The following is a 26,266-nucleotide window of genomic DNA, read 5'->3' as shown; positions in this document are numbered from 1 at the left end:
GCCATTAAGCAGACCGACCCTGACGGCGTGGGAGACGAGGACAGGCTGTTGACTGAACAATTTATAGAGGGTTTATATTGCAATGCCCACCGAACCCAGTTGCGGGCAATGGCCTTACAGGACCCTCATCTGGGATTTGCACAGTTCAAGGACAGAGCCATCCGGGTGCTTCGAGAACCGGCACCAGGTGGCGTTGTGACCCCCAGACGCCCCACTACCACTTACCACCAGGAGGCGGCGCCCTTGTCGGCAGGGCCTGTGGGAGCTGGTGCGCAGGCTTTGAACAATGACCCGGCTCCAGACCTGCACCATCAGGTCCAAGAGCTAGCTAAAAGCGTTGCTGCGCTAACCCGAACTGTGCAGTCTTTACAGGTTTCCACTCCAGGGAAGATCCAGCTGGCATCCGGACCGGAGGACATCCCGTGGCGTCGACCAAGGAGGACCCCACCGGCCAGAGGAAGACCCAGCGACCGATACAACGAGGACGGACGACCCATCTGCCGCCGCTGCAATCAACCCGGACATATGGCAAGGTACTGTCCTTTAAACTGGCACAACCTGGGGTAGAGGGCCAACCCCCAGGAAAAAGATCACCAGGCCCATCGAACTGGCGCGACAAATATGTGGGAGGACGTCCAGTCTTACCCGTGGTACTGGATGGCATTCCTATGAGTGCCCTACTGGACACCGGGTCACAGGTCACCACCATCCCGTACGTGCTCTTCAAGCAGTACTGGAATGACTCGGATATCACCCGCTACCCTGACGACGACTTGAGTATCATCGCCAGCAATGGTCAGCCCGTGCCACAGATTGGATTTAAAGAGGTGACCATTAAAATTGGTAGAGTCGAACTGGCAGCACAGGGACTGATCATTGTAGACATTGACAAACACGAGAGTCACCCAAAGATAACTCTAGGAACTAATGTAATTGAAAATTGTCTTGCAGAGGTGATTTTCCTTTTACAGCAGGTTGCCAAGAACGCCAGCTCCGGCCAGCAGCGAGTGCTCCAGAAAGAGATCCGGGCACTGATGCGACGGCAACAGGTGGAACTCTCCGGTGGTGAGATTGGTAGCGTGCGAATGTGTGACCCTTTCCCTATTGCCATGCCCCCGAAAAGTGAAATGATGATTTGGTGCCGGGCAGCTATTGGTCTGAGAGGTAGAGATTACCAGGCAATGGTAGAACCAGTTTACTCAGACAGTAGGCCCACCATTTTGACAGCACGGGGGGTGGTCCATGTACGCCATGGGAGGGTGCCCGTTCGCATAATAAATATCGGGAAGAGGGAAGTGTACCTGCCCCGGTATGCCACGCTAGCCAAATTGTATACCATCAATCAAGATTCCATACAGTCCGTAGAACCCTTGCCTCCATCTTCCCCGGAGGAAGGTAACGGCTCTCAGAAAACAATGGAGGACTGGTGTCAGCAACTACATTTGGGTACTGACTCCCTCACACCAGAAACAGGGAGTCTATCGGGTGGTTCAAGAGTACGAGAGAGTGTTTAGTAAACACCCGTTAGACTTCGGGCGAGTCAAGGGGGTAGAACACCACATCCCCACGGGAGACCATCCTCCCATAAAAGAGAGGTATCGACCCGTACCCCCTGCACACTACCAACACGCCAAGGGGATGCTTAGAGACATGAAGGAGGCTGGGGTGATCAGGGATCGCTGTAGCCCCTGGGCAGCTCCACTAGTCTTAGTCAAAAAGAAAGACAACACCATGAGGATGTGTGTAGATTACCGGAAAATCAACCGTATCACACACAAGGATGCGTACCCCTTACCAAGGATAGAGGAGTCTTTGGCTGCTTTAAGATCTGCTAACTTCTTCTCTACCTTGGATCTCACTAGTGGGTACTGGCAGGTTCCTGTAGCAGAGGCGGACCGGGAGAAGACCGCATTCACCACCCCGATGGGACTTAGCGAGTTTACCTGCATGCCGTTCGGACTCTGCAACGCACCAGGAACCTTCCAACGATTAATGGAGTGCTGTCTGGGCCACAGAAACTTCGAGACGGTCCTGCTGTACCTGGACGATGTCATCGTATATTCCAAGACGTATGAGGACCACCTGAAACACCTGGCGGAAGTGTTCGAAGCTCTGGCAAGCTACGGCCTAAAGGTGAAACCCTCCAAGTGTCACCTCCTGAAACCAAAGGTGCAGTACCTGGGACACGTGGTGAGCGCTGATGGAGTGGCTCCCGACCCTGATAAGATCACCGCAATTAAGGAATGGCCAAGTCCCTCCAGTGTAAAGGAAGTGCGGCAGTTCCTCGGGTTGGTAGGCTATTACCGCAGATTCATCCCCGGTTTCACCAAAAAGGCAGCTCCTATGCAGGACCTCCTGATAGGCCAGTCCCGGAAGGCCAAGAACCAGAAGCCACCCTTCAGATGGAAGAAGTTAGAAGAAGAATCCTTCCGCCAGCTGAAGATGGCCCTCACGGGGGATGAAATCCTGGCGTACCCTGATTACAGCCAGCCCTTTATCCTCTACACCGACGCAAGTAACATCGGGCTAGGAGCCGTGCTGTCCCAGATCCAGCAGGGGAAAGAACGAGTAATTGCTTACGCCAGCCGAAAACTGCGACCCACCGAGAGAAACCCTGAGAATTACAGCTCATTTAAGCTAGAGTTCCTGGCAGTGGTGTGGGCAGTCACCGAACGCTTTAAGCATTACCTCGCTTCCTCCCGGTTCACCGTGTACACGGATAACAACCCGTTGACACACCTGGACACAGCAAGACTCGGTGCCCTAGAGCAGAGATGGATGGCCCGTCTGTCCAACTACGAGTTCACAATCAAATACCGGGCAGGACGCTCCAATACCAACGCGGACGCCCTGTCCAGGATGCCAAACCTACTGGACGTAGGAGAAGATCCAGAGGGACTGGAAGAAGTCGAACTCCCCGCGTTCCACCGTCATGGGACTATCCAGTATTCCCACCGGGTAAGGAGTAAGCAAGCTGCTACGTTTAATCCCTTGCCTCACTACAACTGGGCGGAAACGCAAGACAGTGACCCTGCCGTCCGACTGGTGAAGGAGATGCTGACTCGGCCAGAGGCTCGCCTTGACCCAGACGCTCCGGAGGAAGCCAAGCAACTGTGGGCTGAGAAGAGTCGACTGTTCCTTTATAAGGGGAAGTTGTGCCGCCGAATGGTTAACTCCCGGACGCATGAACTAATCTGGCAAGTAGTGGTGCCACGAAGAGACGCAGCCGTGGTGATGGAGGCATACCACGACGGGGCTGGACACTTCGGATGGAAGAAGCTGGAGTTCCTGCTGCGCGGGCGGTTCCACTGGGTAGGCATGAGGGGAACCATCGAGAGGTGGTGCAGAGACTGTGGCCCGTGCAACCTAAGAAGGAAGGACCGTGCCAGCCAGAAGACTCCCCTGCAGTCCATCGTCACCCGGCAGCCGTTGGAACTGGTAGCCTTGGATCATGTAAAACTGACCCCAAGCAGAAGTGGCTACGTCTACGCACTAACCATCGTGGATCACTACTCCCGGTTCTTGGTTGTCGTCCCCGTCAAGGACTTAACAGCTCGAACAGCAGCTAGAGCCTTCCAGCAGCATTTCTGCCGTCCACACGGGTACCCGGACCAAGTGTTGACAGACCAGGGACCTGCCTTTGAAGCGGAGGTCTTCCAAGAATTCTGCACTCTGTATGGCTGCCGGAAGATAAGGACGACACCCTATCATCCGTAAACTAATGGACTTTGTGAGAAAATGAACCAGGTGGTGATAGATCTTCTGAAAACATTGCCCCTGGAAGAACGCAGTCTGTGGCCTGAGAGGCTGCCCGACCTAGTGGACCTATACAACCACATCCCGGTAGGTTCCACCAACTGTACCCCGGCTTACCTGATGAGGGCAAGACCTGGTAAGCTACCTGTTGACCTGGAGATGGGAGTCCTGACACCCGAGGACACTTCACCAGAAGCAGACTGGGACACAGAGAGGCAGCAGCAGTACCGGAAAGTACAGGAGAGCGTGGAGCGAAGTTTCTGTCAAGCTAGGGAAAGACAAGAGAAAACTTACAACCAGTATGCTCCCGCTGTTCCCCTGGTACCCGGAGAGCAGGTCTTGAAGAGGAAAAGGCGGCTCCACAAGTTGGACGACCAGTGGGAGAAGGACCCGTACATCGTACTGCCCTCAAGCCACGACAACCCAAAGGTCTGTACCATCAGTAAAGACGGAGGGGAAACCACAACCATTGTATCCCGGGATCACCTGAAGAAGTGTCCCGAACAGCTACGGAACCCTGAAGAGGAACAAGAAGACCCTCGACCCGTAGAGGAAAGGGAAGATATGGTTAGTACTGTGCTCGGAGACTTCCCTCGGTCTTGGACTCAAGTCAATGGCGCAGTTGTGGTACCCGTCCTCACGTTCCTCCAACCAGCATCCCAAGTGCCTACGGAGCAACAGGTAGAACTGGAAGAGCAGCCGGTCCAGGAGGCAGAAGACTCCACACAAGCAGAACAGGAGGATCAACCCTCTGCTTGCAGTGAGCCTGCCATATCCCTAGTGAGCCAAAGAGCCGGTAGACAGCTGCCCAGTTTACCCTTGACAGCTCCTACACCCTGTAGTTCAGGGCTAGACAGTCAGCTCCGTAGGTCCACTAGGGCCACTAGAGGCCAGTTACCCGCACGTTGGAGGATTTGAAGTGTATAAATTGTTTTATTTGTGGTTACCTGTTTTTCTTGTTGCTTGTGTATAATTATGTGTTTCTAGTTATTTATAGGAGTCCTTGGTGGATTTACCGGGAATCCTTGTACATGGTTGGAGCGTAACCTAGGAATGGACTAAAGACTGTTAAGGACTCGGGGCAGGACAGACCCCTACCTGGTTACGTCTCCCTGTTTTGGTGAAATGGACACCTTGCTTTTCTTCAAAAACTGCACCCGGTTGCGGACACGCCGTAACCATCTTTGTGTTTTTCTTATTGTACTATTATTGTTTATACCTTGTTATGTTTAAAAATATGTTTAGTCCCGGAGTACTAAATTTCACTAGGGGGGAATGTGGCACCCCAGGGGTCTGGTTTCCACAGTAACAGCAATGTTATGTCTGAGAGCAGGTGGGAGGTCTCTTGGTCAGGGATCCTGTGCATGCCACACCTCCTGCCCAGTCCTGGGAGGGGAAGAACTTCTCCTATATAAACCTAGGGCTGAGGCAGGGTTAGTGAGTAGAGAAGAAGTAGAGACAGAGAAGCAGATATAGGAAAAGAACATCAGGAGCTCTGTGGGAGCAGTGCTACAAGGAGTCAGGGGCTGGCAGCTGCAGAGCTCGCCCTAACTGAGAAGTTATCACCGGACCCGGAGTCCGAGGCTGTGGGGACTAACTCCTATCCAGCAGCAGAAACCGACCGGCAGGGGATTGCAGGTCCTCTGGCCCAGAAACCCGAAGGCACGGTCACACGCGTGGGACCAGCACCGCCGTCGTGGAGCGGACGCCACTAGAAGGCCCCGAGTCACCGGCCATACGGGTGAGCACCACACGGTACACTCAGGGACGTGGGCTACTTATACCCGCCTCTAGCAAGGTAGCCAGAAGAGTACAGTCAGTTTGGGAGGCCTACAACTCCGCCTGGCCAGGGGAGATCCCATCTGCTCAAGGACTGACCAGGCCCCGATCGCTAGCCAGTACTCCGGGAGGGTCTATATTTATCACCAGTAAAGACCCTGAATTACACCGCATCGTCTCTTGAGTGATTCCTGCTACCCCCATCATCCACGTCGGCTGCCCTGAGGCCATACCCCTCCCGTTGGGGGTGATACTATCACGCTGCACAATCCTACCACTGGCCTCAGCGGTCTGCCCTGCAGCAGCAGCTCCTTAGCTGTACTCAACGGGTGGCGTAGTCGTCCAACATCTACCGCTAATACAGCGCCACTTAGTCTGACTCCCTGGGCACGGACCGGATCACCGCCACGAGACTACAACCCTCAAGAGATCCGGCTCCGGGTAAGCTCCCTCGTGCGCAACGCAGCGCGACACAGGCCCAGGGGCGCGTCATATGATGCCCCCCCACAGTGTAATGCCCCCATTATGCTTCTTATGCAGTATGTATGATGCTCCCCCCCCACAGTGTAATGGCCCCCATTATGCCCCTTATGCAGGATGTATGATGCCCCCCACAGTGTAATGCCCCCATTATGCCCCTTATACAGGATGTATGATGCCCCCACACAGTGTAATGCCCCCATTATGCTCCTTATGCAGGATGTATGATGCCCCCACACAATGTAATGCCCCCATTATGCCCCTTATGCAGGATGTATGATGCCCCACACAGTGTAATGCCCCCATTATGCCCCTTATACAGGATGTATGATGCCCCCACACAGTGTAATGCCCCCATTATGCTCCTTATGCAGGATGTATGATGCCCCCACACAGTGTAATGCCCCCATTATGCCCCTTATACAGTATGTATGATGCCCCACACAGTGTAATGCCCCCATTATGCCCCTTATGCAGTATGTATGATGCCCACACAGTGTAATGCCCCTTATGCAGGATGTATGATGCCCCCACACAGTGTAATGCCCCCATTATGCCCCTTATGCAGTATGTATGATGCCCACACAGTGTAATGCCCCCATTATGCCCCTTATGCAGGATGTATGATGCCCCACACAGTGTAATGCCCCTTATGCAGGATGTGTGATGCCCCACACAGTGTAATGCCCCCATTATGCCCCTTATGCAGGATGTATGATGCCCCCGTTATGCCCCTCATGCAGGATGTATGATGCCCCCACACAGTGTAATGCCCCCATTATGCCCCTTATGCAGTATGTATGATGCCCCCAGACAGTGTAATGCCCCCATTATGCCCCTTATCCAGGATGTATGATGCCCCCACACAGTGTAATGCCCCCATTATGCCCCTTATGCAGGATGTATGATGCCCCCCACAGTGTAATGCCCCCATTATGACCCCTTATGCAGGGTGTATGATGCCCCCACAGAGTAATGCCCCCATTATGCCCCTTATGCAGGATGTATGATGCCCCCAGACAGTGTAATGCCCCCATTATGCCCCTTATCCAGGATGTATGATGCCCCCACACAGTGTAATGCCCCCATTATGCCCCTTATGCAGGATGTATGATGCCCCCCACAGTGTAATGCCCCCATTATGACCCCTTATGCAGGGTGTATGATGCCCCCACAGAGTAATGCCCCCATTATGCCCCTTATGCAGGATGTATGATGCCCCCACACAGTGTAATGCCCCTTATGCAGGATGTATGATGCCCCCACACAATGTAATGCCCCCATTATGCCCCTTATGCAGGATGTATGATGCCCCCACACAGTGTAATGCCCCCATTATGCCCCTTATGCAGGATGTATGATGCCCCCACACAGTGTAATGCCCCCATTATGCCCCTTATCCAGGATGTATGATGCCCCCACACAGTGTAATGCCCCATTATGCCCCTTATGCAGGATGTACGATGCCCCCCCACAGTGTAATGCCCCCCATTATGCCCCTTATGTAGTATGTATGATGCCCCACACAGTGTACTGCCCCCATTATGCCCCTTATGCAGGATGTATGATGCCCCCACAGTGTAATGCCCCCCATTATGCCCCTTATGCAGTATGGATGATGCCCTCACACAGTATAATGTTCCCACAGTACCGCCTGAGGTTCTGCAGTGGAATAATCCCGCTGCACTTGGTTTTTCCTCTGCCTGCTCCCCTACATGTAGACCCTTGAGCATGTATACATGCATGTAGGGGAGCAGGCCTTACCAGATATCGAGGCTTTGTACAGTAATATATCGCATGAGGATTATATCAGAGGAGTAAGATGTTTATAGAAATTGAGATCAGTAGAGTGTAGAAGACATAATGACTTCATGGACAATCTTCTAAAATTCATTCTTACTCATAACGTCTTTCTTTTTGACAGGAAGTACTTACCCGAGCTCAGGGTTACTGCGATGGGGAGCCCCTGTACCCCCTCATCTGCTAATCTATTCCTGGGCTGGTGGGAGGAAACCAACATACTCAGGGATGATTATAAGTGGTGGCATCCATATATTGGGGCATGATATAGATATATTGACAACATTTTTATCATCCGGTCAGGGACGAGTGAACAGTTTCTTGAATTTGGAACTCAATATCCATAGAGTGGGCCTTAGATTTATATCAGAGTTTAATTATTACCAGTTGCCTTTCCTTGATGTACCAATCAAGAAAGTACGGGATGGGAGCCAGGGCTGTGGAGTCGGTAAGCCAAACCTTCGACTCCTACTCCTAAATTTCCATGACACTGTCTCCGACTTCACGACTCCGACTCCCTCATACATGGCTCATGTTTAAGTGATAAATTTACAGTAGGACAAATTTTTCTCAGCTAAAAGTCTAGACCCTTAGATCAGGAATAGGAAAGACATTTATAGGACATTTCATAACTTTCCCAAATTCTTATGAAAAAATATTCCTCACAAACTGCATTGAACTATTGTACCCAATTTATTACATATTTTAGGCGCCGGAGTGGGTCAATTTTATACCGACTCCAACTCCACCAAAATGGGCACTGACTCCACAGCCCTTGTTTGGACCCTAGGGACACTCATCTACCATAAACTATTAAAGTGGCATAGCCACCACCGCATCCTACTTAAAAAAAAAAAAAAAAAAAAAAAACAATATCCAAGGGCCAATGTTTACAGTTGAGAAGAAACTGCTCTGTCACAGATCTTAATATACAGGCAATAGACATAAACACCAGATTCAGGGAAAAAGGTACCCACAGTACATTTTGGATTCCGCATGATTGTTTGCAGAAAAACAGGAGAGACAGACACTCCTACATACCTAACCAAGACACCAAGAAAAATATGGGATAACACAAGTAATAGGAATTTGTGACAATCAGAGTGACCATATCTTTAATATCCTCAGAAAACACTAGGATGTACTTGTGGCCGACCTGGACCTGAGGGTTCTGTGTGATCTACTCCCACAATAACTTTCAGAAAGGGTTGGTCAATTAGGGACCGTTTAGCGCATAGTTTCTGAAAAAACTGCACCCAAGGGGACATGGCTAGATAGATGAATCTGTGGTTTCTTTAGATGTGTAGAAAGTTGTACATGTAATTGGATGAGACCATGTAAATCTTTCTTGAGTTCCTCTACAGGTGAAACCTTTTTCCAGAGGGATTATTCCAACTGTAAAACCTCAGGACTTGTATATGTGGCCACATGCACCTGCCCCCTAGATTATGTATGCACGACCAAGAGGCCGTCTTAGAGGAGTGTGGAGGGGGCATTTGGGCAAAATACGCCATGGTTGGGTGCCACGGGTGTGTCAGAGGTGACAGTTGCCCTGCAGGGGTTTGCAGGAGATCTCCACGTTTGGCAATGCAGGCAGCTGCCTAGATGGGAGGCTGTGTTTAGGACCCAGATTCTACCTCCATTTAGTCTGGGTGTATATATACCTGGTGTGTCTATGTTGACGTCGCCGGGTATACTCATTTCTACTTGGAACTTGGCTGAAGCAGCATCACGTTCTCTTTGGAGTCTTTAGGCCGTGTGCCCTGTTGGAGTTTCTTCTAAAGCGAAGTTGTAATTCCCCTGTGTTGTCTTCCCCTTTTGTCTTTAGAGTGCTAGCGGAGGTTGACTAGCGCTCATCTCCTTCCACCCCTAGCTATAACCTTATGCCAGGGATAGTTGGGTGAGGCATGTGATGGGCAACAGCTGCGGAGGCTGTATAGGGACGTTAGGGGGAGACTGGATGATGCTAGTCCAGATTAGGAGGTCACCTCTTCCCCCTTTTCCCTAGTGTCTGGGCTCCCTTTCCCTTTCTCCTCTGTGTTGCACTCAAACCTGGCTTGACATCGGTACACCCCATTAGTGAGACATATGAACAGTGCACATTGAGGTGAAACAAGAGACTTCTCCTTTTGCATCATTGAGGTGGTTAAACCCAATGTGAGAGGTGGTGATCTCAATAGATGTATCCTCAAAAAGGAAAGTGAGTGGATTTCCAGACTGGATTCACAAGGCCCTAAGTGACTGAGCAAATTTCCTATGCCTGTTTTGTATGAATACAGACCCATTCCGGATTACATTTTAGGATTTTATACTCTACCCATTGCTACTCAGTTCCCTGTGAACGAGGTTCACATATTGTTTTACTTCATCAAGAGATCTGAGCTTCTATATCAGAATTATTTCTTATCAGTTATACTATTAAGTAACTAACAAGTGTGGTGTTCCTTGTGTATCTCTAATTATGCAATAGGGGTCAAATATGACCAATTAGGAGTATACTGTGGGCCACCATCCCATATATTTTGTAGTGATAAAGTAGATCCACATGCCGATTGCATGATGGGGGGATGTGCAATACTTATTTTTAGTCTCCCATGATATTGATCTCAGAGAGGATTTTTCTGTTGGTGGAATGCAATGCAATACCATATGCTCTCCAGAGACATGTGGGCATGCGCATTTGTGGACAATGATCCTAGATGGAATGATAACTACGGGCATGCGCAGTCACAAACTGATTGCCGCCGCGCAACTCGTACCTATCTGGTGTTTCAGCATAAAGAACGTCACTTCCGGACATGCACACTAGGTGATGGACATTATCGAACCTCTAGCTCATGAGAAGTAGCGTAGGCGCAGTATATTATTGTAGACAGACTCTATTCTGTATATCCTGTGACAGTTCACCTCTAGGAATGGGAATGGGCCTCCTAGTCTGGGAGGGGTTTTCGATGAAGTGGGATATTTAAACATGGACACCTGGCTATTAGGCACACTATGCTGAACATCATGAATTATCATCCCTCTATCAAGCCTCCTAATGAACCTGTTGGGAAAATGCGTTCAGGCGGATTATTGAAACATTCTCTGAGTACCATACCCTTTCCTTTATACATATTGTAGGGGTTTTACTCACTAGGGCACAATGGGAGGAAACCAGGAGGCATGTTCCTTTAAAAGTTCATGTGCGTTTATTACTTCATAAACCCAGAAGCCAAACAGAAAAGCAAATAGCCTTTAGATCAGGCAAACAAAGTAAATGTCCTTAGCAGGTCTCTGCTCAGCCAGGCCTGTGTGGCACACAAGCTGGGGTAGCGTCCAGTGTCCTGGCTTGGTCTGAAGACAAACATACACAGTAGGCCTTCTACCTCCAAACACACAGACCATGTGCCAAACAACTGACTTCATTTTATAGGCTGTTAACCACACCCAGAGGTGAGGTATGTGGGTAGCTGGACCCGCCCATTCTCTCCTAGCTACCTGTAACCCGGCTCCCAGGTGCACCAAACGATCCTCTTAGTGCTTATCTGTCCTAGAGAAACACTCCGGGTTACATCACAGAGACCAGCCATCTCTGTGACACATACCTCCCATTTACTATGCGACCATTAGCCACCTTACATACCCCCCCCCCCCCTCTGCCTAAAGCCGTGGGCTTGACACCTTTTATTACCAGACAGGGGATTCCCGAGAGAGCATCGGCATTACTATGTAGCTTCCCTGCTCTATGTTCTACAGGGAAGTAGGAGTCCTGTAGGGCTAAAAACCCGAGGGTGACTCTGGCATTTTTTCTCTTTTTTCCCTCATCCATCTGAGTGGAGCATAGTCGGATAATAATCTAAATTTTCGACCTAACAGATAGTACGATAAGGTGTCCACCGCACACTTTATAGCCAAGCGTTCCTTCTCTATGACCGAATAATTTTTCTTGCAGGAGGACAGCTTTCTACTCAGGTAGAAGACAGGTTGCTCCTCCCCGTGTATCTCCTGGGAAAGGACTGCTGCTAACCCGACATCTGAGGCATCCGTCTGGAGTATAAACTCTTTCTTGAAGTCCGGGGCAACCAGGACCGGTTGCCTACACAGAGCCAGTTTCATCTTTTGAAAGGATGTCTCCGCCTCTGCAGTCCACTTGGCCTTGGCTGATTTTTGTCCCTTTAAGGAGGTCAGTCAGGGGTGCGGCCATCATGGCGAAGTTTGGGATGAATTTCCTGTAGTATCCCACGATTCCCAGGATGGCTCTGACTTGCTTTATCGACCCTGGTCTCAGCCAATTTTGGATTGCTTCTACTTTAGTATTTTGGGGGTTTAGCTCGACTCTACCCACTACATATCCGAATTACTTGGCTTCTTATTTCCCCATGCCACATTTCTTCGAGTTTATTGAAAACCCCACCTTCCTCAGAGCATCAAACACAGCCTGAATCTTTTCCAGATGACTCTCCCAGTCTGGACTGAGGATAGTATTGTCCAGGTATGTTGTGGCATATTTCTTATGGGATGCAAGGATGCAATCCATAGCTCTCTGGAATTTTGCAGGGGCCCCCTGCAGTCCAAACGGCATCCAGGCATACGTAGAAAACGCAGTCTTCTCTTTGGCTATCTGTGCCATGGGTATCTGCCAATATCCCTTCGTCAGATCCAAGGTGGTTATGTGCGTTGCTGGCCGAAGCCTCTTGATCAGCTCGACGACGCGTGGCATTGGATATGCATCAAATTTGGAAACCTCATTCAACTTCAGATAGTCGTTGCAGAATCTCCACTCACCATTGGGATTTGGGACCTAGACGATCAGGCTCGACCAACTGCTCTTGGATTCTTCAATGACACTGAGCTTCAGCATACAAGCTACCGCTTTGGATATCAACTCTCGTCGGGCCTCAGGTATCAGATAGGGCTTCTAGTTCACCCGCACATGTGGCTCCGTCAGAACCTTGTGTTCTATGACCCTTGTGCAGCCCGACAATTCCGAGAACAGATCCCTGTTCTTCTGCATCAACTCCCGACACTGCTGTTTCTTGGCCTTCATTAGCGTTTCCGCTATTGCGACTCCTCCAACGTCACCTTCTAGCTTGCCCAGCAAGCATGGAGCTTCCACAGCCTCTTTGTCTTGCCACGGCTTGATGAGGTTGATGTGGTATATCTGGTACGGCTTACGTCGTCCCGGTTGATGACCTTGTAGTTCACATCACCCACTTTTACCACCATCTTATACGGCCCTTGCCACTTGGCCAAGAACTTACTTTCCACCATAGGAATTAGCATGAGGACTCCGGTCTCCCGGATTGAATTGCCTCACTCTGGCTGACCGGTTGTAGACTTTGGCATAAGCTTCTTGTGCCTGGAGGAGATGTTCTTTTACGATGGGCATCACCTTCACAATCCTCTCCTGCATCAGAGCAGCGTGCTCGATGACAATCCTGTGGGGAGTGAATTCGGCTTCCCAGATTTCCTTTGTGACATCCAGAAGACCCCGCGAATGTCGGCCATACAGAAGTTCGAATGGCGAGAACCCTGTAGAGGCCTGTGAAACCTTTCGGTTGGAGAACAACAGATACGGTAGGAGACAGTCCCTGTCTCTACTGTCCCTTTCTATGTCCTTCCTCAGTATACTCTTCAGAGTCTTGTTAAACTTTTCGACTAAGCTATCTGTCTGAGGATGGTATACTGAAGTCCTCAGTTGGGAGATTTGGAGGGCTTTGCATAACTCCCTCATCACCTTACTCATAGTCACCGACCAGGAAATTCCCTCTATGTCCCTTTGGTAAGCCTGTTGGGGAAAAAACGTGGACCAACTCACAGGATATATTCTTTGCGGAGGAGTTTCTCAGTGGAATCACTTCTGGATAGCATGTGGCATAGTGCAGGATAACCAATATAAATTGATGCCCACGAGCAGATTCAACCAGGGGACTGACCAAGTCCATAGCAATTCTCTCGAACGGCACTTCAATAATGGGCAATGGCACGAGGGGACTTCAAAAGTGAGAGGTGGGGGCAGTTAACTGGCACGTAGTGCAAGACCTGCAATACTTAAATATTTCCCGGTGACATCCGGGCCAATAGAACCTTTGTAAAAGATAATGCCTTATCAACACCAGATACAGCAAGCCTCCATGATAAAGGCAAGGCCAGCACATGTGAAAAATACTGATGCAGACAGCCACTCACTAACCTACCAATTCATGGAGGGGGTGGCTGTGTAGTATTATACATGCACACCGATGGAGTCTGCATAGGGCGCCAGTCACACAGATATGTGCGATGCCCAGTTTCTGGCTTGCAGCTTGTTGATGACTCCCATACTATTAGATCAGACGGGCTGCCCCGCACTATATACGTGCACCCCCACAAGACAGACGCCCCAATTCACCCAGCCAACACTCAGGAGGCCTGGCCGCATCCTGCAGCAAAAAAATGTGCAAAAAGATGAAAAATAGTGTAGAAGATAAATACACCACATGAGCTATTGCTCGATATTTTGGCCAAAATACACAAGCTCGCAACCCAAACGTCAAGGGTCCTCATACTTGTCAGTCCTAACACTAAACATTAAAAATGGTGAACATAAAACATCACAGTAAGGCTGTATGCCCACTATCCGTTTTTTAAGCGTTTCCGCCACGGCAATTCCGCTGCAGAAATGCTTAAACGCTTGGTAGAAGGTCTGCCATGTTCTCCAATGATAATCCCATGTGCTGTGCACATGCTGCGGAAATTTTCGCTGCGGATTATCATTGCGGAAAAATCCGCAGCACTACCAATTATTTTGCGTTAGCGCGGTGTTTTCGCCGCCATTGACTTGCATTGGAACTCATGGAATCCGCATCACTGCATCTGTACATGCAGAATCCATGCGTTTCAATGTGCGGATGGTACCCGGGTTTGGAGAAGAGGAGACTCTCCTCCGGACCCGGGTACAATAGAACCTGTAAAAAAAAAATGAATAAAATAAAAAATATACATTATACTTGCCTTCTGATGGCCCCCGGTGTCCTTAGCGATGCGTCTCAGCTTGCCGTCAGCTCGCGATGGTCTGAAAAGGACCTGCCATGACGTCAATTAGTCATGTGACGGGTCACGCGACCGCTAACGTCGGCAGGTCGTTTAGTCTACTGCGAGCTGCCGGCAAACCAGGACGCATCGGATAAAGACACCGGGGGCCATCAGAAGGTAAGTATATATTTATTTTTTACCATTCTTTCAGTCACCCTATATAAATCCATGCCGGTTGCATGGATTTATATAGTGTGACCAAGTTGTCAAGCACTTTCCAAGTGATGCTAAAATCGCTTGGAAAGCGCTTGACAACCCGCACGCGGAAATGCATGTGAAGAACGCTTACAATCCGCATGCTTTTTTTCTGCCAGGGAGATGCAGAAACGGTCAGGAAAAACTCCGGAGTATTTCTGCATCGTGGGCACATAGCCTAAAAGATAATGCCTTACCAACACCAGGTCAGATTACTAATGCACTGCAGGATGCAGCAAGCCTCAATGATAAAGGCGGGGCCAGCACATGTGCAAAATACTGATGCAGACAGTCACTCACTAAACTACCATTTCATGGAGGGAGTGGCTGTGTAGTATTATACATGCACACCGATGGAGTCTGCATAGGGCGCCAGTCACACAGATATGTGTGATGCACATTGTCTGGCTTGCAGTCTATTGATGACACCCATACTATTAGATCAGACGGGCTGCCAAGCACTATATACATGCAAGCCCACAAGACATATGCCCCAATTCACCCAGCCAACACTAAAGAGGCCTGGTGGGGTATTTATCATGTGGTGTATTTATCTTATACACTATTTTTCATCTTTTTTGCACATTTTTTTGCACTGTGCTTCACACATATCTGTGTGACTGGCGTCCGCCCTATGCAGACTATTGGTGTGCATGTATAATACTACACAGCCACCCCCTCTATGAATTTGGTAGGTTAGTGAGTGGCTGTCTGCTTCAGTATTTTGCACATGTGCTGGCCCTGCCTTTATCATGCAGGCTTGCTGCATCCTGCAGTGCATTGGCAATCTGACCTGGTGTTGGTAAGGTATTATCTTTTACTGTGATGTTTTTTTAAATTATGTTCAATGTTCACCAATAGAACCTATGCACGATCCGTTCCTGCGTTTTTTTCCACTCCCAGATGTCCCCCCAAGACATGTGAATGGGCCATGTCCAACACCTTCCGTCTGAAGGGGCCCGGCTGTATTAACTGCTCCACACTCTCCTCCCTCACTTTCTTGACCTGGTACAACAACTCCTTACTCATCATAAAATGGGGAAACCTTGTGTCAGCCCCCGACTCCTGTGCAACTCCATTTATAATAGTGACATTATTAAAGGCTTCCTTCAGAGTTAGGTCCCTATGTTGGGCAGACACAAAATTCTCGCTGGTCACCCCTAACTCTGGAATGGCAGACTCAGGGGGCACTACCTCCTCATCCCCCACAAGTACACAAAAAGGAAACCTGTCTGACTCTGGGTGTGGTGATACTTCATTAGGGTTAATTTTTTTCTTATCTGAGCCAGCGAACCCAGAACCCTTCCCCCACAGATCCCAAAGCAAGCAAAAGTCCCAGCCTATAATAATAGGGTGCAACAAGTCCTGAACAACGCCGACCTCGTGGGACTCTGTACCGTGGGCCATTTCAATGTCCACTCTGGCCCTTATGGTAGTCTTTAGCATCACCATGAATGCACTGAACGCCGACTTTTTTCCCCGGGATAATTTGGAGAGGAAGGGTGGCCCTCATAAGGATCACCAGGCTCCCGGAGTCTAGCAGTGCCGTTACCTCCCATCGTTCACCTTCACGTGACATGCTTGTGGCCCCTCGCTGGGTGGACAGTTCACAATGCAGGGCGGATAAGCATAATATGAACTACGTTGTCCTATGCTGCTGTCCATCGGCTCAAGGGCCAGGGGACAACGAGCGGCTATATGGCCTGGGCCGTGGCATCTCCAGCAAACAACATCACCTGTATGGACCTTGGGCACCACCTCCCTCATCCATTTGGACCTTGGAAGTCCCACCACCTTTTGGGCCTCCACCCCCTGTTGGGAACTCCAGTATGTAGTGGGCTGCCTTCCCAAGGAACCTTCAAACCCCTGGTATCTCTCGATCAGTCCGACCAGTTCATCCGCATACCGGGGATCACCCTGGGCAACCCAAGGCTGTATGGGCCTCGGCAGGGAGTGCACAAACCGGTCCATCACCACCCACTCTACCATCTGCTCAGGCATTGAGGACTCTGGCTGCAGCCACTTCTGGACCAGGTGCCGCAGGTCAAACATTTGGGACGGAGGTGGTTTTGTTCTGGTGATACGAACCCGCTGTGCCCTGATAGTCATTGTCAACCCCAAGCGTGCGAGAATCTCACTTTTTAGCTTGTCATACTCTTTGGCATCCTGCAAAGCTAAATCATAGTACGCCTTTTGGGCGTACTATGCAGAGCTAAATAGGGCGTACTATGCAAAGCTAAATAGGGTGCCCTGCAAAGATAAATCATAGTATGCCTACTGCGCGTACTTCTGGGGCTCTCCAAGTCAAGTATGGCGACAGTACCTCTGCCCACTGCTCTTGTGGAAATTTCTCCCTCTCGGTGACCCTTTGAAACACCATCAGGAAGGTCTCAACGTCATCCCCCCCAGGGTCATTTTCTGCAAAGCCCGTCATGCCGCCTTCCGGACTTGGGAATCATCAGTCGGACCTGGGGTTGGAGCGCTCATCCTCTCCTGGATGGCGGTTGCCAGAAGCTGCATCTGCTGACGTTGTTTCTGCTAGTACTGCTGGATCTGCTGTAACTACAGCGTGTTGGTCTCCTGTTGATGCTGCTTGCTTCATAAACCCAGAAGCCAAACAGAAAAGAAAATAGCCTTTAGATCAGGCAAACAAAGTAAATGTCCCTAGCAGGTCTCTGCTCAGCCAGGCCTGTGTGGCACACAAGCTGCGGTAGCGTCCAGTGTCCTGGCTTGGTTTGAAGACAAACATACACAGGAGGCCTTCTCCCTCCAAACACACAGACCATGTGCCAAACAACAGCCTCCATTTTATAGGCTGTTAACCACACCCAGAGGTGAGGTATGTGGGTAGCTGGACTCGCCCATTCTTTCCTAGCTACCCGTAACCCGGCTCCCAGGTGCACCAAACGATCCTCTTAGTGCTTATGTGTCCTAGAGAAACACTCCGGGTTACATCACAGAGACCAGCCATTTCTGTGACACATGCCTCCCATTGACTACGCAACCATTAACCACCTTAGAATACCTTGATACATATCTGGTTTTATGATTACCCCACGGCTGATGAAAGGGAATCTGTCACCCCCTGGGACTTATCTGACCTCTCATATTGGCATACAGGTGATAGAAATGTGAATCTATACATACCTGTATGCCTCATTTTAGAGGTCTGTTTGCTAAGAAATGGCTTTTTATTCAGTGAAGATTCTGATGCTTGCTGGCCGTGGGGTAGTCGGTGGAGTGGATTCCCTTTAATAAATACTCACTTAGCCCCATTCTTCGTGCAGATACTAATAAATCCAGGACCTATGAGATTTTTACCATATGATAGTTGGATAGTTAGGGGTGTATCATCCATAGCAGCAGCCCACAGGGCCACTATGGTGCCCGTGAAAAAAACACAGATTTTGAGCTTGGTTTAAGTTGGTATCCATGCAGCACATAAATGCATGTTTACTATGGCCATAAATCAGAAAAAAACTATAAGAAAAAAATGATCATAAACCCTGCTGTAAATAAATAAAAACCAAACGTGCATTTAAATAAAATAGGGTTCTTAGTAACACTGTTTTTGATCAAAAATAGCATAAAAGCTATCCCACCATGGTAAAATGAACCCATTCGGGATAGTCCTACTCTCTTTAATATTAAAAACCTTACCATATATCAAAGCCTCAAACTTCTGTGTGTGAATCAGACATGAGAACTAACGTGATAGAAGATTACAGTCCAGGGAAGACGGGAAACATTCATATAGACGGCCGGTGGAGATGTAGTCAGTGAAGAACTCTGGCTAAATATGTTTGTAGAGCCGCAGTAAAAGAGGAAGATGCTGTCCTCCTCCTGAAGTAGTTATTTCTCATGTCACGTGTAATGAATATCTCCTGCAGTATTGCTAATGCCGATTGCAGTGTCGGTAAATGAGACGAGAATTAGCGTTATGGAAGATGAGTCTATGAGAAACGTGTTCAGCTACAGACTCCGAGGAACAAACTGCTTGTTGTCTGTGGCCTAAAATATATAGGTTTTATTAGTAGATGTAAAGAAGAAATCTAAATACTGTAAAATAATAAATCTCCTCAAATGTTTCCCTTATTATCTCCAGTAATTGTATTATTACACAATATCAGATCCTTTCAGTGAAGATCTTCTATTTAAGAGAATTTTCCTTATGGACCCATCAAAGATGGATATGGACAGAGACAAGATGACAGAGAGGATATTAAACCTCACCCTAGAGATCCTCTTCCGTCTTACTGGAGAGGTGAGAGATTCTGATGACGTCACATTACATCATTCTTATCTATGGAAATAACAGATGGACAGAACTGGAGAGGTGAGGACTCTGGAAATGTCTGGAGTGAGATTTATTTATATGTCTTTCCATAACCAGGATTACATATTAGTGAAGACCTCTAGTGAGCGCTGTCAGGTCCATGTGTCTGAGGGATGGGAAAGACCCCTGAGCCCAATCACAGGGCCTCCATCTCACCCCTTCATACATGAGGACATCAATGACCAGAAGATCCTAGATCTCACCTACAAGATGATTGAGCTGCTGACTGGAGAGGTGACACTGCTGGGAATACTGGGACATTATACAGTAATGCTATGAAAGGATTGGGGGGATGACTGTATCATTGTATGTGTCAGGTTCCTGTAAGATGTCAGGATGTCGCTGTCTATTTCTCCATGGAGGAGTGGGAGTATTTAGAAGGACACAAAGATTTGTACAAAGACGTCATGATGGAGGTTCTCCAGCCCCTCACATCACCAGGTAATACACAGGACTAAATACACACGGCCTATAATTATCTGTATGTAAAGAATGAATTCAGTCCCTGTATGTGCTTCCTCCAGATCTATCCAGTAAGAGGACAACACCAGAGAGATGTCCCCGTCCTCTTCTTCCACTGGACTGTAAAGAAGAAGATCCCAATGTTCCTCAGGATCATCAGGTAGATGGAGAGAAGGTGTCATGAGATCTCCCCTATGATGTGTAGACCTCTGTGAAGGTCTTGTGCTCAGTTTTGTTTTATCCTCCAGTATTATATGTTTTATACTTGTGTAATGAGAACGGTGGAGATAACAGGATTAGAGCTGATCATAGATGTGACTTCTCATCTGTTTGTGACTTTTACAATATTTGTTTCAGGGTGAAGATCTGACCCATATTAATACTACAGAGACATATGTAAGGGGTGATGAGCGGTGTAAAGAGGAGATTCCTACATATGACTACCCAGGTGAGTAGTAACCACTAAATGCAGAGAAGTTACAGATTCTTCTCAGTCACCGGCTGTGGCTGCTTTATCGGTGGTGTAGTCCAGCTGTATCACAATCGTGTCATCACCATTTTGCCTCTAGACCACAACATTCTCTTCCACCCAAAACTGTTCAAATGACTTTGGGCATTGAAACCCTTTTCCATAGAACTTACAACCTGGAGGATCCACCTACTCCCTGTGATTAGGAGACGTTACCTGCCCAGATCTGTAAATCACAAAGTCAGAAATTCACTTAAAAAAATATAATGATGGGACTGTAAGAGAAAGCGGAGGGTAATGATGGTGCTGGCTTCCTAGAACCCTGATATCTTATTGGATGAATCTACCTTCTCTCCCTTCTGTGCTGCTGAATGTGCTCATATGGTCCCTACAAGACCAGGTCCAGTCTTTCTGGCCAAACTTCACTTTTATGATCTACAACATTAAATGTGCAGTGAGGCCAAGTGTGAATTTCTGTACAATAACAGCAGAGTTTCCCTTTATCCTGACTTTTCAAATTCGTTTAAAACCGACTAACTTCAAACCAGATTGTGATAAACTAAACAATAAAAACATTACACCTGTGACATGATATATCTCTAAGCTAAACTTAAGACACCTCATCTCTGCACTATTATAAAAAGTTCTCTTTGAACGTCTAATATTTCTTCCTGAAACTCATCTGACAGAAAATATTGTCCCTTACGATAGTTTAGATTGCCAAGATCCACCGAGCACCATACTCCAATTACCCCAGAGAGGTTTCACCACTAGTTACTCACTACTTACTGATGGAGACTGTTGAGTTTGATCATTTCAGTAGATGTGTTATTGTCTATAGACACAGTTTTGACTATAGTAGTTAGTGCCCAAAATACTCTGATTTAACCCCTTCCTGCAGCCAGTTTTGTGTTCCTATCTGGGCCCATTTTTCAAATCTTATCTGTGTCACTTTATGTGGTGATAACTTTGAGATTCTTCACAAAGGATAATAGGAAACAAATGAACCTTACAGATTATTTTCTAACTTCTCTTGAATCCGACAATACCCTATCTATGGTTGTACACTACTGTCTGGCACATGGCAGGTTAAGAAGGGAAGGAGCGACATTTAGCTATTTGAATGCAGATGTTGCTGGGATAGTGTGCAGACACAATGTATTGGGGACACTGTTTGTTGTCACCTGGCAGCTCAAAAGATGGCTACCACAAACAGGCTATGCGTCATCTACTCCATTTTCCAGATCCCAGGGTTTGCCTTGCTCATCACCCTTTAACCCCTCTATATGGATCTGGACTTAGACAGAGACCCCTAGGCTTGGGCCACAGTGTTACCTAATGTTCTGTGGTGTGAGATGGCAAGAAGAATAGTCAGATAGCCGGGTCAGAACCAGGGGGTCAGAGAAAATACAAAATCACACAAAAGTAGTCAGTAAATGGGCCGAGGTCACAACAGGAAACAAATACACAAGCCGGGAGCTGAGCACAGAGGACTGAACCAGAGGAGAACAAGGCTGTATCTGGCTGCTTCCAGCAATATGCTTCTAGCTTTAGTAGGGTGTGGTGCTTTCCAAATGGCTGAAGCAAGGAGCAGATTACTTCAGCTGGACAGCACACACACTCATACTGCCAGACTGGATGGTACTACAGGTCCCAGCAACCCTAATCTTACTGGCTGGACAGAGCCTGCGCCGCCCAGAGCTTCTGGTTCTGACGTCTCCTCCATCACCAGCTCCACCTGCAGGATGAATAAGGCTCCTGGTGAGAGAAGCAGACGTCGCAGGAGCAGATCCCAGAGGAGATGGGACCCACCATTTGCAGAAGCCCTAATGTGACCAAATTGCAGAAAACCAGAGCAGTAGAAATCCTCATAAAGTGACTCCATTTTGGAAATTATAACCCTCAGTGAAATAATCTATAGGAGTAGTGACTATTTTGACTCCACAGGCACTTTCTGGAAATTAGCACACAGTGGATGTTGGAGAGTGAAAATTACAAATATACCATTTTATTACCCAACACATAGTGCCCAGATTGTGCTCCAGGAAACACACACCATAAATTAAGTGGGTTCTTCTCACTATAGTAATGTCATATACATGGATGCTAAATGTGGTTTAGGCACACTGCAAGGCTCAGAAGTGAGGGGGCGATCTGACTTTGGGAGAGCGGATATTGCTGGATTGGTTTATGGAAGCCATGTAACCTTTCAAGAGCCTTTGAGCCACTAATAATGTGGAAACCTCTGGTTTTCCATTGACAGATGATGGACCTGAGTGGGGACTTGTTTTTTGTGAGATGAGTAGAAGTTTTTATTGGTATTATTTTCGCCTACATAACATTGTTTGGTGGCTTTTTATTCCATATTAGGGAGGCAGAATTAACAAACAGTTGGACACCACGCTCCACTGGTTCATCCTATGAGGTTTTCTATTAGACTGTGAACTGTTATTGTCTTGGTGAACAATGACGGCTAACATAGGGCAAAATAAAAAAAAACACAGAAAAAGATACAGACTTACCAACACCAAATCATATAACAAATGCACTAGCAGGATGCCGCAGACCCCCATGATAAAAGTGGGGGCAGCGCAGGTGCAAAATACTGATGGAGCAACCACTCACAAACCTACCAATTCATGAAGGGGGTGGTTGCCTAGTATTAAAGATGCACACAGATGAAGCTTGCATAGGACGCCAGTCACACAGGTAGGTGTGATGCACAGTGTCTGACTTAGAATAGTGATGATGCCCATACTATTACATCAGGAAGGCTGCCCAGCACTATATAAGTGCACCCCACATGGACAGACACCCCAGTACACCCAACCAACACTAAAATGCTAATGCATTTGTTATCTGATTTGGTGTTGGTAAGGCTGATTTTTCTGTGATATGTTTTCTTGGTAAATAATGATACTTTTACATAAAGTAAATTTTTACGGAGAGTTTAAGTAAAAATATTCAACAATATAAATTTTAAGGATATGTTATTCATAAATAATAATTGGTTTTATTCTTGGCAGATGACTGTACCGGGAGATCAGAGGAACAGCTGACATCTTCAATTTTTAAATCAGATGATCTTGAGATCCCACAGGATACAATTGAAGTGAATGCCATTACTCCAGATATACCATCATCATCATCCATTCACAGCAAAGATCTGTCATCTGATCCTATGAAACAGGTCCTGTCTTCTGATTCGTTACCGACTACTAAGGAAAATCAAGGTCACAAAATAAGCATTAAAAAACAAACTGCTCCTAAAGCAAAGAAGCCATTTTCACATTCTGAATATGGAAATAGTTTTTCCCTCGAAAACTTTTTTCTTAAATATCAAAGCATTCACACAGCGAAGAATAGATTTTTTTGTTTCAAGTGTGGGAAATTTTTTAACCAGAAATCAAATCTTGTTAATCACCAGAGAAGTCACACAGAGGAGAAGCCATTTTCTTGTTCAGAATGTGGGAAATGTTTTACAGAGAAATCAAGTTTAATCAAATATCAGAGAACTCACACAGGGGAGAAGCCTTATTCCTGTTCAGAATGTGGGAAATGTTTTAGCCGGAAAACAGATTTGGTTGAGCACAAGAGAACTCACACAGGATAGAGGGCTTTTTTCTGTTAAGACATGAGATCTAACTTGATAGAAGATTACAGTCCGGGGAAGACTGGAAACAGTCATATAGACGGGTGGTGATGGACTCTGGCCAAATATGTTTCAAGAGCCGCAGTAGAAGATGAAGGAGTCGTCGTCCTCCTCATGAAGTACAGTACAGACCAAAAGTTTGGACACACCTCATTTAAAAATTTTTCTGTATTTTCATGGCTATGAAAATTATACATTCACACTGAAGGCATCAAAACTATGAATTAACACATGTGGAATTATATCCTTAACAAAAAAGTGTGAAACAACTGAAAATATGTCTTATATTCTAGGTTCTTCAAAGTAGCCACCTTTTGCCTTTTGCTTTGATGACTGCTTTGCACACACTTGGCATTCTCTTGATGAGCTTCAAGAGGTAGTCACCGGAAATGGTCTTCCAACAATCTTGAAGGAGTTCCCAGAGATGCTTAGCACTTGTTGGCCCTTTTGCCTTCACTCTGCGGTCCAGCTCACCCCAAACCATCTCGATTGGGTTCAGGTCTGGTGACTGTGGAGGCCAGGTCATCTGGCGTAGCACCCAATCACTCTCCTTATTGGTCAAATAGCCCTTACACAGCCTGGAGGTGTGTTTGGGGTCATTGTCCTGTTGAAAAATAAATGATGGTCCAACTAAACGCAAACCGCATGGAATAGCATGCCGCTGCAAGATGCTGCGGTAGCCATGCTGGTTCAGTATGCCTTCAATTTTGAATAAATCCCCAACAGTGTCACCAGCAAAGCACCCCCACACCATCACACCTCCTCCTCCATGCTTCACGGTGGGAACCAAGCATGTAGAGTCCATCCGTTCACCTTTTCTGCGTCGCACAAAGACACGGTGGTTGGAACCAAAGATCTCAAATTTGGACTCATCAGACCAAAGCACAGATTTCCACTGGTCTAATGTCCATTCCTTGTGTTCTTTAGCCCAAACAAGTCTCTTCTGCTTGTTGCCTGTCCTTAGCAATGTTTTCCTAGCAGCTATTTTACCATGAAGGCCTTCTGCACAAAGTCTCCTCTTAAGTTGTTGTAGAGATGTGTCTGCTGCTAGAGCTGTGTGTGGCATTGACCTGGTCTCTAATCTGAGCTGCTGTTAACCTGCGATTTCTGAGGCTGGTGACTCGGATAAACTTATCCTCAGAAGCAGAGGTGACTCTTGGTCTTCCTTTCCTGGGGCGGTCCTCATGTGAGCCAGTTTCTTTGTAGCGCTTGATGGTTTTTGCAACTGCACTTGGGGACACTTTCAAAGTTTTCCCAATTTTTCGCACTGACTGACCTTCATTTCTTAAAGTAATGATGGCCACTCGTTTTTCTTTACTTAGCTGCTTTTTTCTTGCCATAATACAAATTCTAACAGTCTATTCAGTAGGACTATCAGCTGTGTTTCCACCAGACTTCTGCACAACACAACTGATGGTCCCAACCCCATTTATAAGGCAAGAAATCCCACTTATTAAACCGGACAGGGCACACCTGTGAAGTGAAAACCATTTCCGGTGACTACCTCTTGAAGCTCATCAAGAGAATGCCAAGAGTGTGCAAAGCAGTCATCAAAGCAAAAGGTGGCTACTTTGAAGAACCTAGAATATAAGACATATTTTCAGTTGTTTCACACTTTTTTGTTAAGTATATAATTCCACATGTGTTAATTCATAGTTTTGATGCCTTCAGTATGAATGTACAATTTTCATAGTCATGAAAATACAGAAAAATCCTTAAATGAGAAGGTGTGTCCAAACTTTTGGTCTGTACTGTAGTTATTTCTCATGTCACGTGTAATGAATATCTCCTGCAGTATTGCTAATGCCTATTGCAGTGTCGGTAAATGAGACGAGAATTAACTTTATGGAAGATGAGTCTTTGAGAAACGTGTTCAGCTACAGACTCCAAGGAAGAAACTGCTTGTTGTCTGTGGCCTAAAATATATAGGTTTTATTAGTACATGTAAAGAAGAAAACTAAATACTGTAAAATAATATATGTCCTCATAGGTTTCCCCTTATTATCTCCAGTAATTGTATTATTACACAGGATTTTTATGTTGTTACATCGACTCATCATCTTCTCATTCAGGTCTCTACAATATCGGATCCTCTCAGTGAAGATCTTCTATTTAAGAGACTTTTCCTTATGGACCCATCAAAAATGGATATGGACAGAGACAAGATGGTGGAGAGGATATTACACCTCACCCTAGAGATCCTCTTCCGGATTACTGGAGAGGTGAGAGATTCTGATGACGTCACATTACATCATTCTTATCTATGGGAATAACAGATGGA

The 26,266-nt window shown here is 47.2% G+C and overlaps 2 protein-coding genes across 4 annotated transcripts in view; one reads left to right on the top strand and one right to left on the bottom strand.

The window, feature by feature from the left end:
- The window catches only part of LOC141192334 (uncharacterized), a 732,001-nt gene that overhangs the window by 64,655 nt on the left and 641,080 nt on the right, over positions 1 to 26,266 (bottom strand). The gene's annotated exons all lie outside the window — the stretch shown is intronic.
- Positions 1 to 26,266, top strand: part of LOC141192363 (uncharacterized) — a 30,334-nt gene that overhangs the window by 2,748 nt on the left and 1,320 nt on the right. Inside the window, exons 2-8 of the mRNA XM_073661880.1 lie at positions 19,197 to 19,330; positions 19,460 to 19,636; positions 19,720 to 19,843; positions 19,927 to 20,024; positions 20,222 to 20,312; positions 23,360 to 23,523; positions 26,058 to 26,207. Coding sequence (XP_073517981.1) covers positions 19,238 to 19,330; positions 19,460 to 19,636; positions 19,720 to 19,843; positions 19,927 to 20,024; positions 20,222 to 20,312; positions 23,360 to 23,523; positions 26,058 to 26,207 — 897 coding nt within the window. The 5' untranslated portion in view covers positions 19,197 to 19,237. The remainder of the gene's footprint in view (positions 1 to 19,196; positions 19,331 to 19,459; positions 19,637 to 19,719; positions 19,844 to 19,926; positions 20,025 to 20,221; positions 20,313 to 23,359; positions 23,524 to 26,057; positions 26,208 to 26,266) is intronic.

The sequence above is a fragment of the Phyllobates terribilis genome, unplaced genomic scaffold (genome assembly GCF_046119375.1).
Source record: "Phyllobates terribilis strain yellow unplaced genomic scaffold, ASM4611937v1 Scaffold_60__1_contigs__length_8166268, whole genome shotgun sequence".
NCBI lineage: Eukaryota > Metazoa > Chordata > Amphibia > Anura > Dendrobatidae > Phyllobates > Phyllobates terribilis.
This window is presented reverse-complemented; position numbering and strand designations above follow the sequence as displayed.